General features: G+C 41.5%; 1 protein-coding gene across 1 annotated transcript in view; it reads right to left on the bottom strand.

Annotated features, from left to right (window-relative positions):
* Nucleotides 1-13,097, bottom strand: part of POLD2 (DNA polymerase delta 2, accessory subunit) — an 818,333-nt gene extending 805,236 nt beyond the window's left edge. Inside the window, exons 1-2 of the mRNA XM_044084220.1 lie at nucleotides 12,771-13,097; nucleotides 553-774 (exon numbers count right to left, since the gene is read on the bottom strand). Of these exons, the coding sequence (XP_043940155.1) occupies nucleotides 553-774; nucleotides 12,771-12,819 (271 nt within the window). The 5' untranslated portion in view covers nucleotides 12,820-13,097. The remainder of the gene's footprint in view (nucleotides 1-552; nucleotides 775-12,770) is intronic.
* Nucleotides 13,098-13,455: the final 358 nt, after the last annotated feature.

Below are 13,455 nucleotides of genomic sequence, written 5' to 3' on the forward strand. Positions count from 1 at the left end.
CCCACCCTTAACCCCAAGCGCCCACACTACCGCACACTCTCCTACCTGCACCCTAACCCTAACTCACTTACCCACCCCTAACCCCAAGCTCCGACTACCGCACACTCTCCCTACCTGCACCCTAACCCTAACTCACTTACTCACCCCTAACCCCAAGCTCCGACACTACCGCACACTCACCTATCACACACCCTAACCCTACATCCCTCACTATTGCACACTTACCTGTCCGCTCCCTACTCCTAAATCCCTCACTATCGCATACTTACCAGGTCGCGCTTACACATTCCCCTTGTCGGTCTTCCGGCTGTCGGGATTCCAGCGTGTCGGTCAACTGCGTTGTCGGTCGTTTGGTGTCGGTAATTTCTTTGTCGGCGAATCGTTTGTAATTAGTAGGGGACCCATATATATATATATATATATATATATATATATATATATATATATACTGGTTAAGTAATACTGTGTGCACCTTAATTCAGGGGAGAAAAATGACAATTACTTCTTTTGGCCTTATACGGTAGCAAATCTGATGTTTCTTAAAACACTTACCCCACTTTTGTATAGCCCTCTTTACCAGAAGAGGTCTCATCTTTAGAAGGCGGGTAGCATATGTGTGAGCATACTGGCGAGTAAAACTACGCTCTCCAAGCCTGAAACAGTCTGATCGATTTGTATAGGTAGATGTTTGCACCCTTTCAAATGTTGGTATCTCTGTGGAAGGTGGACCCATCAGGGTTTGCTTCTTTTGAGCTGCCTGATCTGAAAACATAGCTGACACAAACATGAGATTAGGGTGTTACCTATGAATAAAATACAGGTGGGAAGTATTGATTTCCTGGTGCAAACAAAGCAATAAAATGCCCAAATTTCAACAAACTACTGTACATATGTAATTATCCTATTTTTAACCAGCAGTAGTACTAGCTCTTCAATTCAAAATCCCACCAGCACCACCTTGGCAATATGTCTGGTCCAGTTTACCACAAACTACGCAGGGAATGGGAAGAATAGACAAGTACCTTCAACAGGCCTGTTAAGCTTTCCCAGCTCTTTTAATTGAATGATACTGAAGGTCTGACAGTAGTATTAATATTGGCAAATACATTTAGATCACAGTGAAAAGATGGACTGAGGCCCCGCACCTCACAGGTATATGTTGCCTGTGGTCTTTTGACATGGAGCCTCAGAGCTCTACACCTCATAAAAACAATACTAGGCAAGGAGTCTCAATGAGTATAACATGCCTAGCAATATACACCTTGAAAGTTTGTGCCTCACCAGATATATTGTGTCCACTGTTTCATAACATGAACAGGAAAGTGTCTGAAGACTTGGAAAGCCTTTCTATCCATCTCTGAATGTGTAATTTGTTGACTTGTGTCTCACATAGCTGGCTATGAGCTGAAGGATATGGTACATGTCGACCACCCACAAAACTAACTGACAGACCATGCAAGTCTTATGCACAAAAAAAAAAAAAACCCACAACAAACAACAACATATACTGCGCAACTGATAGATAACTCTCTCTACAGAGGGAAAGAAAGCTGGGCTTAGCCAGTATAAAACTGGTGGTTGGTGTAGATACATTTGCCTGAACTTCAATGTGTTTTTTATGTAAGAAAAAAAAATAATATTTTTTATATCACTGAAAATTTGCAATTTCAGAGCAAGAAGAATCCTGCTGTTTACCAGTGACACCTGCAATGCTGCCACCATTCGTCTCAATGTTTCCTGCCTGGGCCAAACTGCTGGCTACAGCAGTTAGGTTGCTCTCCCTCTTTCAACTGTCTTGCAGCATCTGAATGACCTAAAATTGGAAACCCAAGCAAATTTAAAATCCAGGAATGTACAGATCACTTACTAGTTGATCAATAAAGGTACTGGCCTACAGCAGCCCCTAGCAGAAAGGTGTGGATAAAGAGGTATCAGTCCTGAAAGAACTATACCCAGTTAACTCCACTGAATATGAAGAAATGTACACTGCCACACTATACAAGCATGTAAATAGCTGCACAAAAGCAGCTGTTGTCCAGTGTAGGGCAAACCCCAGAAACAAACCCATATGGTGGATCCATAACATCAACTAATCAACAAGCTTTATAATAAAAGGAAAATACTTTTGACCAAAAGAAAGAATAATAACTCACAGAATGTCAAAGCCTTTGTCAATGAAATAAACAACTCAGGAGCTTAATAAAATCCACCAAAGCCAAGTCTGAGGCTAAAATAGTTCGTCTGTCAGAACAATGAAAAATCAAACTATCGAACGCTCACATGAGCGAATAATAAGGAACTCGAAATCGCTATTGTGTTTCTGTGCCCCCCACACCCCCTGCTAAATATATATTCCTACTCTGAGATCTCACTACAGTGAGGGAAAGGCACATATTCCAATCTTCACTGTACTGCAATCCCAAATAATCAATATCGAATTCCTGACTTTTCGCTCATGTGAGCGCTCGACATTTTGCATTTTCATCATTCTAAAGTAGACCCAAAATAGCTACCCAAGCAAAAGACAAGCAAGGCAGTTTTAGTTATGTTTATGATCTCACAAACATAATGCGGCAATGCTCTGAGCTGACTGTGAACAATGTTATCTACATTGAGGCTGAAGACATAGCGAACCTACTGGCAATAAATCTAGCTCTAACTTTACCTGTATCTCTCCTCTGTCTGGCCCTCAAGATATCCCTGAAACTGGCTCGCCTCCAGTTATCACACAAGACCATGTCCTAAAAGTGCTATCAAAAGCTAAAAATACTGCATCAATGGATCAAGACAATGTCTGAGGATGCATCTTCTTAAACAGCATGAAGCATGACTTAACCATACCCCTAACACTGTTCAATCTCAGACTCCATACAGGTTTTGTATCAAGTGAAAACAGCTACAGTCATTCCCCTGCATAAGGGAGGACCTTCCAGAAAGACAAACTTGTAATGAAACAAATCAATCAGGACATAGGAAATCCCTAGACACTGGACCTGCCTCGATTTGGATCAAATGCAGGTCATGCTTACTTAATCTGATGGATTTTTTGAAAAGGTCACCAAAGCAATGGATGAAGGCAAAATGGTATACCGTGACCAGGCCAAAGCATTTGACAATTCCCCACTCAGGAATAGCAGACAAACTAATTAAACCCCAATGTCACAATGGATTAATCTGGATCACAGACAGGATACAAGAAATCACAATACATGAAGCTACCTCCACAAAGAGACCAGTCACCAGTGGAGTCCCCCAGGGTTCTGTGCTGGGACCTGTGCTGTTTGGCATCTACTTTTCTAAAGTAATAGCCAATACCAAAGGGCTCCGGGTGACTATGTTTGCAGATGACTGCAAGGTAGGAGAAGTCATTGAATCCCCAAACTTGGTCATCCTGCAGTTACGTTTGTCTCAAATAAATCATATCAAATTAATGCCAAAAATCACACACTGAAACTAAATGCTCAGCAATGCATTAGTGTAATTTTTGGGAAGTCATCTATTTAGAGAACTACCACTTTAACAAAACAGGCTTAAGAGTTGACCCAGTTGCTTGGGATTTGGGAAATTATGTGGACTGTGACCTACCTTTTGACCAACATCTGGTCATTGTTGCAAGAAAATCCTTCTGTTTCACACAGCTTATAAATAAAGGGACTGTGTCTAGATCTTGGGATGTCATTGTACCCCTTTACTCAGCCCTAATTAGACCAGTCATTGAATATAATGCCCCCTTTGGCATGCATTTGTGGAATGCCCACAGAGATGCCTTACTAAAAAGGATACCAAGGCCTAAACAACATGCCCTATGTGGACTGACTCAAAGCCATGTCGCTATACTCTGTATCCTACAGACTGCTAAGATGTGATCCATGTCTGGCATACAGGGCATCCTCTGATCCAATAGTGCTGGATTTACTGTACATCAGCAAGTCAAATGACATGAGAAATACTCAATCAAGGGATCTAAACCTCTTCTACAACATAAACAGAAGAGTTGGGAGAGACATGTATCTCTCACACAGGATACTGCTGCCCTGGAACACACTTCCCATCCACTAAAACAAAATTGGTCTCTGTCCCTACTGAAGGTCAACATGAATCTATGAACAGAAAACACAATTTACCCCATGTCTGCCCCTGTACTACAAATGGAAAAAGAGGAATCTCCTAATGCTTTATTCCATGCAAAGATCCCTTAAAATTATCTATGGTTTCACCTTTAACTTCGCCAAGTCTTTTGGGTTTCTAATACCATGATGGGAATGGACCCCATTCCTAAGTCAAAGTAAGATTAAAAGTTCATGAAATGAGTATTGTTTCAATCTTTGATGTCAGCCAAAAGGGCTTTGTATTAGAACATTACCCCACCGCGATTTTTGCGCAGGAATGGGCATGGCCTGCATGATTGACATGACAAGCCCATGTGAGGTTGCATGCAAAACACGGCTGAGTGACAAGCTATCCAGATTATCCAATGACCTGTTTAATATTTATTCTGAATATTCCATCTGTGACCGTTTGTTGCCATTCCTTTTTTTGTTTCCCAAAATTTTTATTTTTAATTTTTCGATATACAGAAGACACAATGTTGCTGTTCCTGAAATACGGCCATTCCAAGCTAGTTATTCTGTGCCCTTTAATTATCAGATGTAAGGACAGGTTCAAGTATTAGTGGGACAGAAGGGCAGTATGCACGCAGTACTTTACACACCATCCTAATTTTGTGCTTTAAATTGCTTTTGCAGGGGGCAAGCCCCCCTGCACCCCCCCACCTTTCTTAAGTATACTTTTGTGCTTGTCAGAATAACACAAAATTTGTGGTTTTCTGATAAATTACTGCACATGGAAGTCAGTAAATAATGACACACATTTTAGTTTCACAGTTTACATTCTTTTCAAATGCACGCTACTATAAAACTTGTAAAGCTAGCAACTTTCTAAGTTTATAACTCTGTCCCTACTAGCATTCAAAACACATCATCCAAAGCCTACTTTAAAGATCTCATCAGACAACCTCTCAAGCAAAGTTGGCAGTGCCATGATTACTCCCCAGGCTAGTGAAAGCGGATAACCTATACATACAAAATCTAGAGCACTTGATAATAGTTTTCAATCTTACTCACAAACACTGGCTAATCTACAATGTATGTACTGTACCTGTGTACTATGTATGTATTCTACCTATGTTCCAAATTTCAGCTGTACACCACAAATCTATTAAATTACCTTTATTTTTAAAATTAAAATTTTTTTGTTTGTTCTCTCCACTGTAACTGTGCTGCATACCAGTGTAAAAACATGTCTCCTGCAATTTGTGTGTATACTAATCATGTCTAAATAACTAAATGTGTCTGTAATTTTTCTTTTTGGAGCTTTTCTCACTGGGCCTCTGCTGAAAAAGGGCCTTTTCGGCTCAGTCAGACACCCCCGGTTAACAAATGTAAAATAAAAATAAAATAAATAAATAAATGCAGTACTTAAATTTTCTCCCTATATTTGGTAGTCTGCCCCCCAGTCGGCTTTGTTCAGATTTTGGGCATTAAAAGATTGAAAAGTATGTGTCAGTGTTAACAACTGGAACTGTATGTTAAACGTTACAGTTCCAGGTTTGCACCTCTCATCTTAGTTACTGCAATCTACTGTCCCTCGAAATAAATGCAGCAGACATTACAAAAAAAAGGTCACATTTTGAAAAATACATATCTGCAGACCAATAGAATGACATGGAAAATTCTTTGGCATATAGGGAATGGCACCGCAAATAAATACAGGATGTCAAACAGCTAAGAAACAGTAATAATTAAAACAGAATTCAAGTAAAGAGTTCTGCCATGTGCGTTCCTGGACAGAGGACTACAGTTTAGGTGTATGTTGTTATATAGAATAGATAATGTGCACTTGCAGCACTGCGTACATTCAACTACACTGTTTTCCGTACATTCAACTACACTGTTTTCCATATTCTATTTGGGTATCTCGTGTTTATTCACAGTAAGACTAGCAATTACAGGGAAATGTACAATAGTGGGAGGGGTTTGGGCGGTCCTTGCTACTGCACATCTGGTAGGGTAATGTTCTAATACAAAACCGCCAAAAGTGTCTTCGCAGCACCAGCAATGTGCCCAGTAATGACTTCTGCAATTCTAACGGGGTTTCATGTATTGGTAACATTATTCTTTTTTATAGGATCTGTTGCTCCTACTACTATTTGAACTGTCTGGGTAGCTTTCTTCCACATTGCTCTCATTTCTGCCTGCATGATCCCAGTAATTCTCATTCAGGATAACATACAATTATCGACCATGAGATGGGCAAGGCCAATCTCTGACCAAATGGGATAAGTTAATTTGAGCACAAAAAGAGAAACTGACTGGCCCGCAAGGCCAGCTAGCACAGTGATCGTCTACAAAAGCATACCTATTGCTCCTCAAACATTACCTCTTGCAACAAAAAACGTACAATAATGTTTAACATTTTTCTTAGATGCACAAAACAGATAAACTAGTAAAGTGAATTTCATCACCAGCTTTTTTAAAAAATTTTTCCAGCTCACTAATTTATGAATATCTATTTGAAGTAGATTTCTTATATGCAAGATGCTAATAACAGTAAGACTTTTAAAAGGCGCATACTAGAGTCATTATCTTCATATTCCCCAGGGTCATCTGCCAGATAAATACACAGGAAAGTGAAGGAATTTCAGTAAATTCACTTGGCAGTACCCCAACCCCCAAACTTTGGCTTTCTGAAGACACCAAGTTGTGACGTAATAGTATGTAAAGTCTGGTAAAATATTGACATTCACTCCATCATTTAACAAAATCCTATCAACTACATCACAATGACCACAACTCCCTCCTTCCATTCTACTGCCTGGAGTAACAGAAATACAGTTTTAGTACAGCAGAATCACTCTCACGCAAATATATCCATTACATATGTTGTAAAGCTAGTCTGCACTTACTCCTCTCCCAAACACAATGCCGCTGAATTACCATCACAAAGCTCTTCCAGGTGGACATACGTTACCTTTGTCTGGCAGTTAGCACAGAACAGCTGTTGTTAATGAGCTGGTTTCCTGTAGTCAAAGGTACATGTTTGATTACCCCCACCTTCATTTACCTACTGTGTGATTCTTAAAAAAATCACTTAACCAAACAATGTTCCCAGGTCACCCTAGAAAAGTACTGCTCATGTCCAGAGGGTTTACCCAGATTACAAATGACAGAAAAATAAAGTTCTGACTTGACATACTCCATTTGCAAAAATAACATCCTTCCAAACTGACTGCTGTAGCAACATCCACAGTCAAATGTTCCCAGGTCACCCTAGAAAAGTACTGCTCATGTCCAGAGGGTTTACCCAGTTTACAAATGACAGAAAAATAAAGTTCTGACTTGACATACTCCATTTGCAAAAATAACATCCTTCCAAACTGACTGCTGTAGCAACATCCCCAGTCAAGTCATCCATGAAGATCAACTGCTTGTACCTGACCAATGAATTCACCAAGGCCTCTAATTAGGTACATTTACATGAAAAGATACAGCGGAGCTCTCTGATCATGTAGCCCAGGCCAGGCCAGTATGACCCTGACCTTGAGTAGCATCTTACCCTCACCAAGAATGATGCCACAGTATAAAGATAAAATGATCAATTTTAACAATTGGCTAAAGTATTGGTGTCATTCAAAGGGGATCCAGTGTCTGTCAGCCTGGGATGACATGTGCGACAAGCCACGTTGCTTCGCTAGGGACAGCTTGCACCTGTCACCCCTGGGCTTTCAAATATTGGCTAAGGCTCTTGTCACCCCCATAGTGCCTTTTTTAGGAAAGGCTCAAAAGACAAACCCACCTCCATAGACAACACAAGGAAAAAGAAACTAAGGGTAATGCTGCTCAACGCCAGAAGTCTAAACCTCAAGATGCACGCACTCGAGGCTCTCCTCCGTATGGAGAATATTGATATCTGTGCAGTATCAGAAACCTGGTTCAAGGCTCCCGAGAGCACCCCAGCACTACCAGGTTATACCTCATACCATGCTTTTCGGCCCCAAAACTCGGACTGAACCACAAAAGGAGGGAGAGTATCCATATTCAAAGATAACCACACCTCCAGGTTAGTGGCACTGCACGAAGCATCGGAGACCATCCATGTGCAACTAACAGTGGGCAAAACTACCTTTCAGTTTGTAGCCTGCTACAGACCAGCCTCCCAAATTCAGGAACCCCACTTGGCTTTCCTGAGAACACTGGAGAATATGAAGGTCTCTCCAAACACCATTATATTGGATGACTTCAACTACCCAAACATAGACTGGGAGCACTACTCAAGCCCCAACACCCTCGCCCAACGGTTCCTAAAATTTATAAACTCAAATGCTATGGAACAACTGGTCACCACTCCCACAAGAGGGGAAAACATATTGGACATGATCATCACCAACATGGGGACTATATGTTCCATACCAGAGGTATACTCCTCATTGGTAAGATCTGACCATAAATTAATCTCACTGGACATCCATATCCCGTCCCCATCCCCAGCTAAGGAAACCACGGTAAAGAACTTCTCAAAAGCAAACTTCACACTTCTCAAAACCAAGGTGGAATCCTTCAAAGCCCCCAGGCCAGTGGAAAATGCGGCCCAAACCGCAGAATCCTTTACAAACGCATTCTATGGAAACCTACAGGAATGCATGGATCGTGCTATCCCAAATAAAACCAAGACTCACTCCTCCAAAGGCAGGAGACCTGTCTGGTGGACCCCAGCCATAAATAAGCTATACAACAGAAGGAGGAAGCTACTACATATGATAGAGAAAAATCCCAAAAAGGGAAGGCATCTCTGATCAGTACTAGCAAGAAACGGAAGGCATCTCTGATCAGTACTAGCAAGAAACTACGATCCCTCACAAAATCATCTATGGCCAGCTTCGAAAGAAAAATGAACAAGACGCTAAAGATAATCACAAGGCCTTCTTTACTTATGTCAGAAACCTGGGTGGCAACTCCCAGATATGCTCTGAGTTAGTGCAAAATGACAAAAAAATACACTGAACCCACAGACATTGCCAACATCCTGGCAGACAGGTTCAGTGCAAACTTGCAAACTTCTCCCCCGCCTTCCCCCCCAAAAGAGCAAATGTCTATCCCAGAGTGTAGCGTAGCTGACATCACAGATGCACAGGTGTGGGCTGCCCTTTCCAAAGCAAAAAACACAGCATCAATGGCAAAAACACAGCATCAATGGGACCGGACGGTGTCCCGGGCTGCATCTAACAGGAGCTCCAAGAAGAACTGAACCCTCACATAAAGTCACTGTTCAATCTCAGCCTTACTACAGGATATATACCCAAGGAATTGCGTACAGCAACAGTGGTCCCACTCCACAAAGGTGGTGCCACAACAGACCCCAGAAACTATCACCCTATAAGCCTGACTAGCCTGGTCTGCAAAGCTATGGAGCGTATCATCATGGAACTCATAAACAAAGACATTGGGAACCTCCAAACACTGGATTCTACCCAATTTGGCTTTGTTAAGGGCAGACTTCTTTGAAACAGTCACCAAGGCCATAGATGAAGGCAAGGTAATCCACACAGCCTACCTTGACCGCGCAAAAGCCTTCGACACAATACCACACTCGGGCATCATAAATAAGCTCACCAGCTTAAATATCAACCCCTATAGCACAAGATGGGTTGCAAACTGGCTCAGGGATAGAACCCACATGGTCAGAATTGCAGGTGCTATGTCAGACTCTAAACCAGTTACAAGCGGCGTCCCACAAGGCTCAGTCCTGGGACCTCTCTTGTTCAGTATATATTTCTCTGAGGTACAGGCTAACACAGAGGACTATGGCTGACCAAGTTCGCAGATGACTGCAAACTGGGTGCCATAATCGACTAGCCGCCTGACAAGCATTCTCCAAAAGGGTCTCACAGAGATGGATAACTGGTGCCAGAGCCATGGCCTAAAGCTAAATGCCAAAACGTGCATAGTCATCCCCTTTGGGAAAAACAAAGTGCCCACAAATTACCACATAGGTGGTAATCCATTAAGTACGGAAGAAGTAATTAGGGATTTGGGGACCCAAGTAGATAGCAATCGCTCCTTTGACAATCACGTTGCCAAAGTGGTTAGAAAGACCTTCTATATAGCCCACCTTATCACGAAAGGGTTCACATCTAGATCAAGAGGTGTCATTGTGCCCCTCTACTCATCAGGCCCATAATTGAATACAATGCCCCATTCGGGGTGTACCTTACCAGACACCTGCAGCAACTGGAAAGACCCCAAAAGTACCTCACCAAGAGGATCAAGGGACTCTAACAGATGCTCTATGCAGTTAGGCTAAAAAAACTCCAGCTCTACTCAGTTGCTTACTGCCTACTCAGAGGTGATCTGTGCCTGACGTATAAAGCCAAGTCCAACCCAGAATTAATGGACATGCTCCACCTCAGGAAATCCAAATCCCTTACAGCTACACGCTCCAGGGACTTAAACTTCAGCACAGAAATAAATAGGACATGCTGGAGGGACAGATTCATATCCCAGAGGCTCCCCTCACTCTGGAACAAAATCCCAATTCATGTTAGACAGAGCCCCTCAATGACTCTTCAAGAGAAATCTTGACGAGTGGATGGGAGATCGTAGGTTTACCCCTGGGATCTCTTCTGTGTCCCTACTAGACAGAGGCACAGTAAACTAACCTTAAAAGGGCTATCTTCTGTGACCTACTATACAGAGGCACAGTCAACTAATCTAAAAGGGTGGCGAAAGCCAAACACACTCTAGCTAGGCTTATAAATGCCCTAGGGCAGATAGCCTATTATCAACCTATGAACCTATGTAATTAAAGTTTTCACTTTATAAAGTCTGAATATGTAATCTCAGTTTCACCTTTAAAAGCACCTGCTGGTAAGCCTTTCCTGTCGCCCAATTATGTGCCTCATAATTCTGAAACAGTCCAAAAATCTCAAGTAATCCATACTGCCATATTTATACACAATAAGTTATCATTGTGTCTGAATCTGCTGCACGCAGTGATTTTGGAAGCCCATTTGATCTACAAAACAGTTCTAGCGGATTGAAGTCTCTTTAACATGGATGCCAGTACTGCACACAAATGCATCCATACCAATGGCTTATCCAAATACAGTAAACTTCTGGCCACTTGTCCACTACCTTTACCCAGATCCCAAATAACTTTTTGCATGGAGCGCCTTTGGGTACTCCTGAAACATCTCCCCAGCCTAATAGCGGTCAGTAGCTCTAACACGTTGGTCAATGTTATCGTGAGAATAAAGGCCAAGACAAGTATACACCACATACTGAACTAAATGCACTTTAACGAAACATCTGTCAAACATGACTTGCAGACTAGAAGATGGCTACAACTGACTGAAATATGCATATACAGAGCTGTGCTTACTGAAATGATTACTCTAAAAAACTTTTTTAGTTGCAGGAAACAAAAACTAAAAATACAAAATTCCAGCTTATTGGCCACTGCAGTATAATCGCCTGGTGGAATACTCTGATTGTTAGAAAGCTGTTAAGGAGTAAGAAAGGGAATATGAGAAAGTTTAGAATTTTGAAAGGGAATATGAGAAAGTTTAGAATTTTGAGAAGAGACAGATGGTCTCACTCTACAAACATTCAGTCAGCATTAATGACAACATGGTGTTAATGACTAACATCATCCACTTCAAAAAAAAAAAAAAAAAAACAAATCTTAACACTAATGTCCTTCTAAATCCCACCTCTTTTCCCGTTTGAATGTTGATACTATATTGGGACCCAATAAACCGATTTTTTTCAGACGTTAATTTTTTTATGATTTATTTCATTGTACTCCAACTGGCAAAACTATGTATGTACAAGGGGGATGAGTGCAGTAATGTCGTGACATGATTATGCACAGTTTAATGTTGTTGCATTGAAGTACTTGTTTCTCCGTGTGCTTTTTATATGGAGTCTTTGCGTTCTACTGTTTTCATGTAGGTTTTAACCAAGGTGCCCGATTTCCAACTGGCAAAACTTTATGTATGTACAAAGGGGATGAGTGCAGAAATGCCGTGACATGATTATGCACAGTTTAATGTTGTAGCATTGAAGTACTTGTTTGTCCGTGTGCTTTTTATATGGAGTCTTTACGTTCTACTGTTTTCATGTAGGTTTTAACAAAGGTGCCCGATTTCCTACCATAATTCAAAGACACTTGCGACAAGAAGACTGTCAACACTAGAGCTACTAGTATGCGACTACTTAACCAGTAATTGACTCATCTCACCTCGTCCAAGAATGGTTTCTGCCTCGCTGTCAGGGCCAGAATTATGATTCCCCTGATGAAGCCCAAAATTCACCCAGCAATTACAGAAACGTTAATGAGAACACAGACAGCCACATTATCTTAGCCACATGTTAAGTCTAACGGCTGGCTCTGCACTTCAGGTGAAGCCAAGCTGTCTAGGTTCACCAAAATAAATGCGTCTAACAGAAATTTCAACAGAATTACACTGGCTACAAACCTATGCGGAAAATGCTTGTGACGATTTCTGCTTCAGGAGCTGCCTTCACCCCAATCGATTACTGCCTCTATATGAATAACACTGGTTCCAATCTTTCCTTACCTTCCAACAGTACTTTGTGTATTAATAAAAAGATAACTCAAAGGCTTCTGCCCACTCTAAAGCAAATATACATGTCATCTAGTAACTCCTCCACAAACATTATAGACTATTAGCTACCACTACCTAGACGCACCATCAGAAAATGCCGCCTTAATAGTATAGCCCCATAGTCCAACAAACATAACTACCTTTTTCCAGTACTCGCGCCACAGTTCAGCGACGTCTCCCCCTGCCTGGCAAACCACGCAACGTCAAGACGTTGCGGCCATGTTTGTAAAGTTTATGTCCCCATATACAAAGGACAGGAAATTGTACCGAAGTGGTATTCGTTTCCCCATGCCTTATTTTTGTAGGATACAGACCAGCTACCTCTGCATTGCTAATATACGCCCCCTTTTTTCTGACGAAAGAATGTTGCGAAAGTGGATTTTTCTAGCATGGCTCATTAACGATCATTTTTAAAGTAACAAAACAAAGTTTTACTTTTACGTGAAATAATGCTTGCGTACACTCGTTCATACACCAAAACTCTTTCAAGTAAATGATGTGTATAGGGTGGATCACGGCATGCCGTCACGCCCCTTCTGTAACAAACGGTTCTATGATGTTGACGCCCACTTAAAGCAGTACGCAGTTATTATATAGTGACGAGAATTAGTGAAAGTCAAACCACTGCATTAATTGGATGTATGAAATATTTGCACTGGTGATGGACAGGTTGACAGATGAGATTAGACAGGAGGCCCCGTGGACTATGATGTTTGCAGATGACATTATGATATGTAGTGAGAGGTTAAGAAGACCCTGGAGAGGTGGAA

The sequence above is a fragment of the Protopterus annectens genome, chromosome 9.part0, assembly GCF_019279795.1.
Source record: "Protopterus annectens isolate FY-2018-M chromosome 9.part0, PAN1.0, whole genome shotgun sequence".
Classification (NCBI taxonomy): domain Eukaryota; kingdom Metazoa; phylum Chordata; order Ceratodontiformes; family Protopteridae; genus Protopterus; species Protopterus annectens.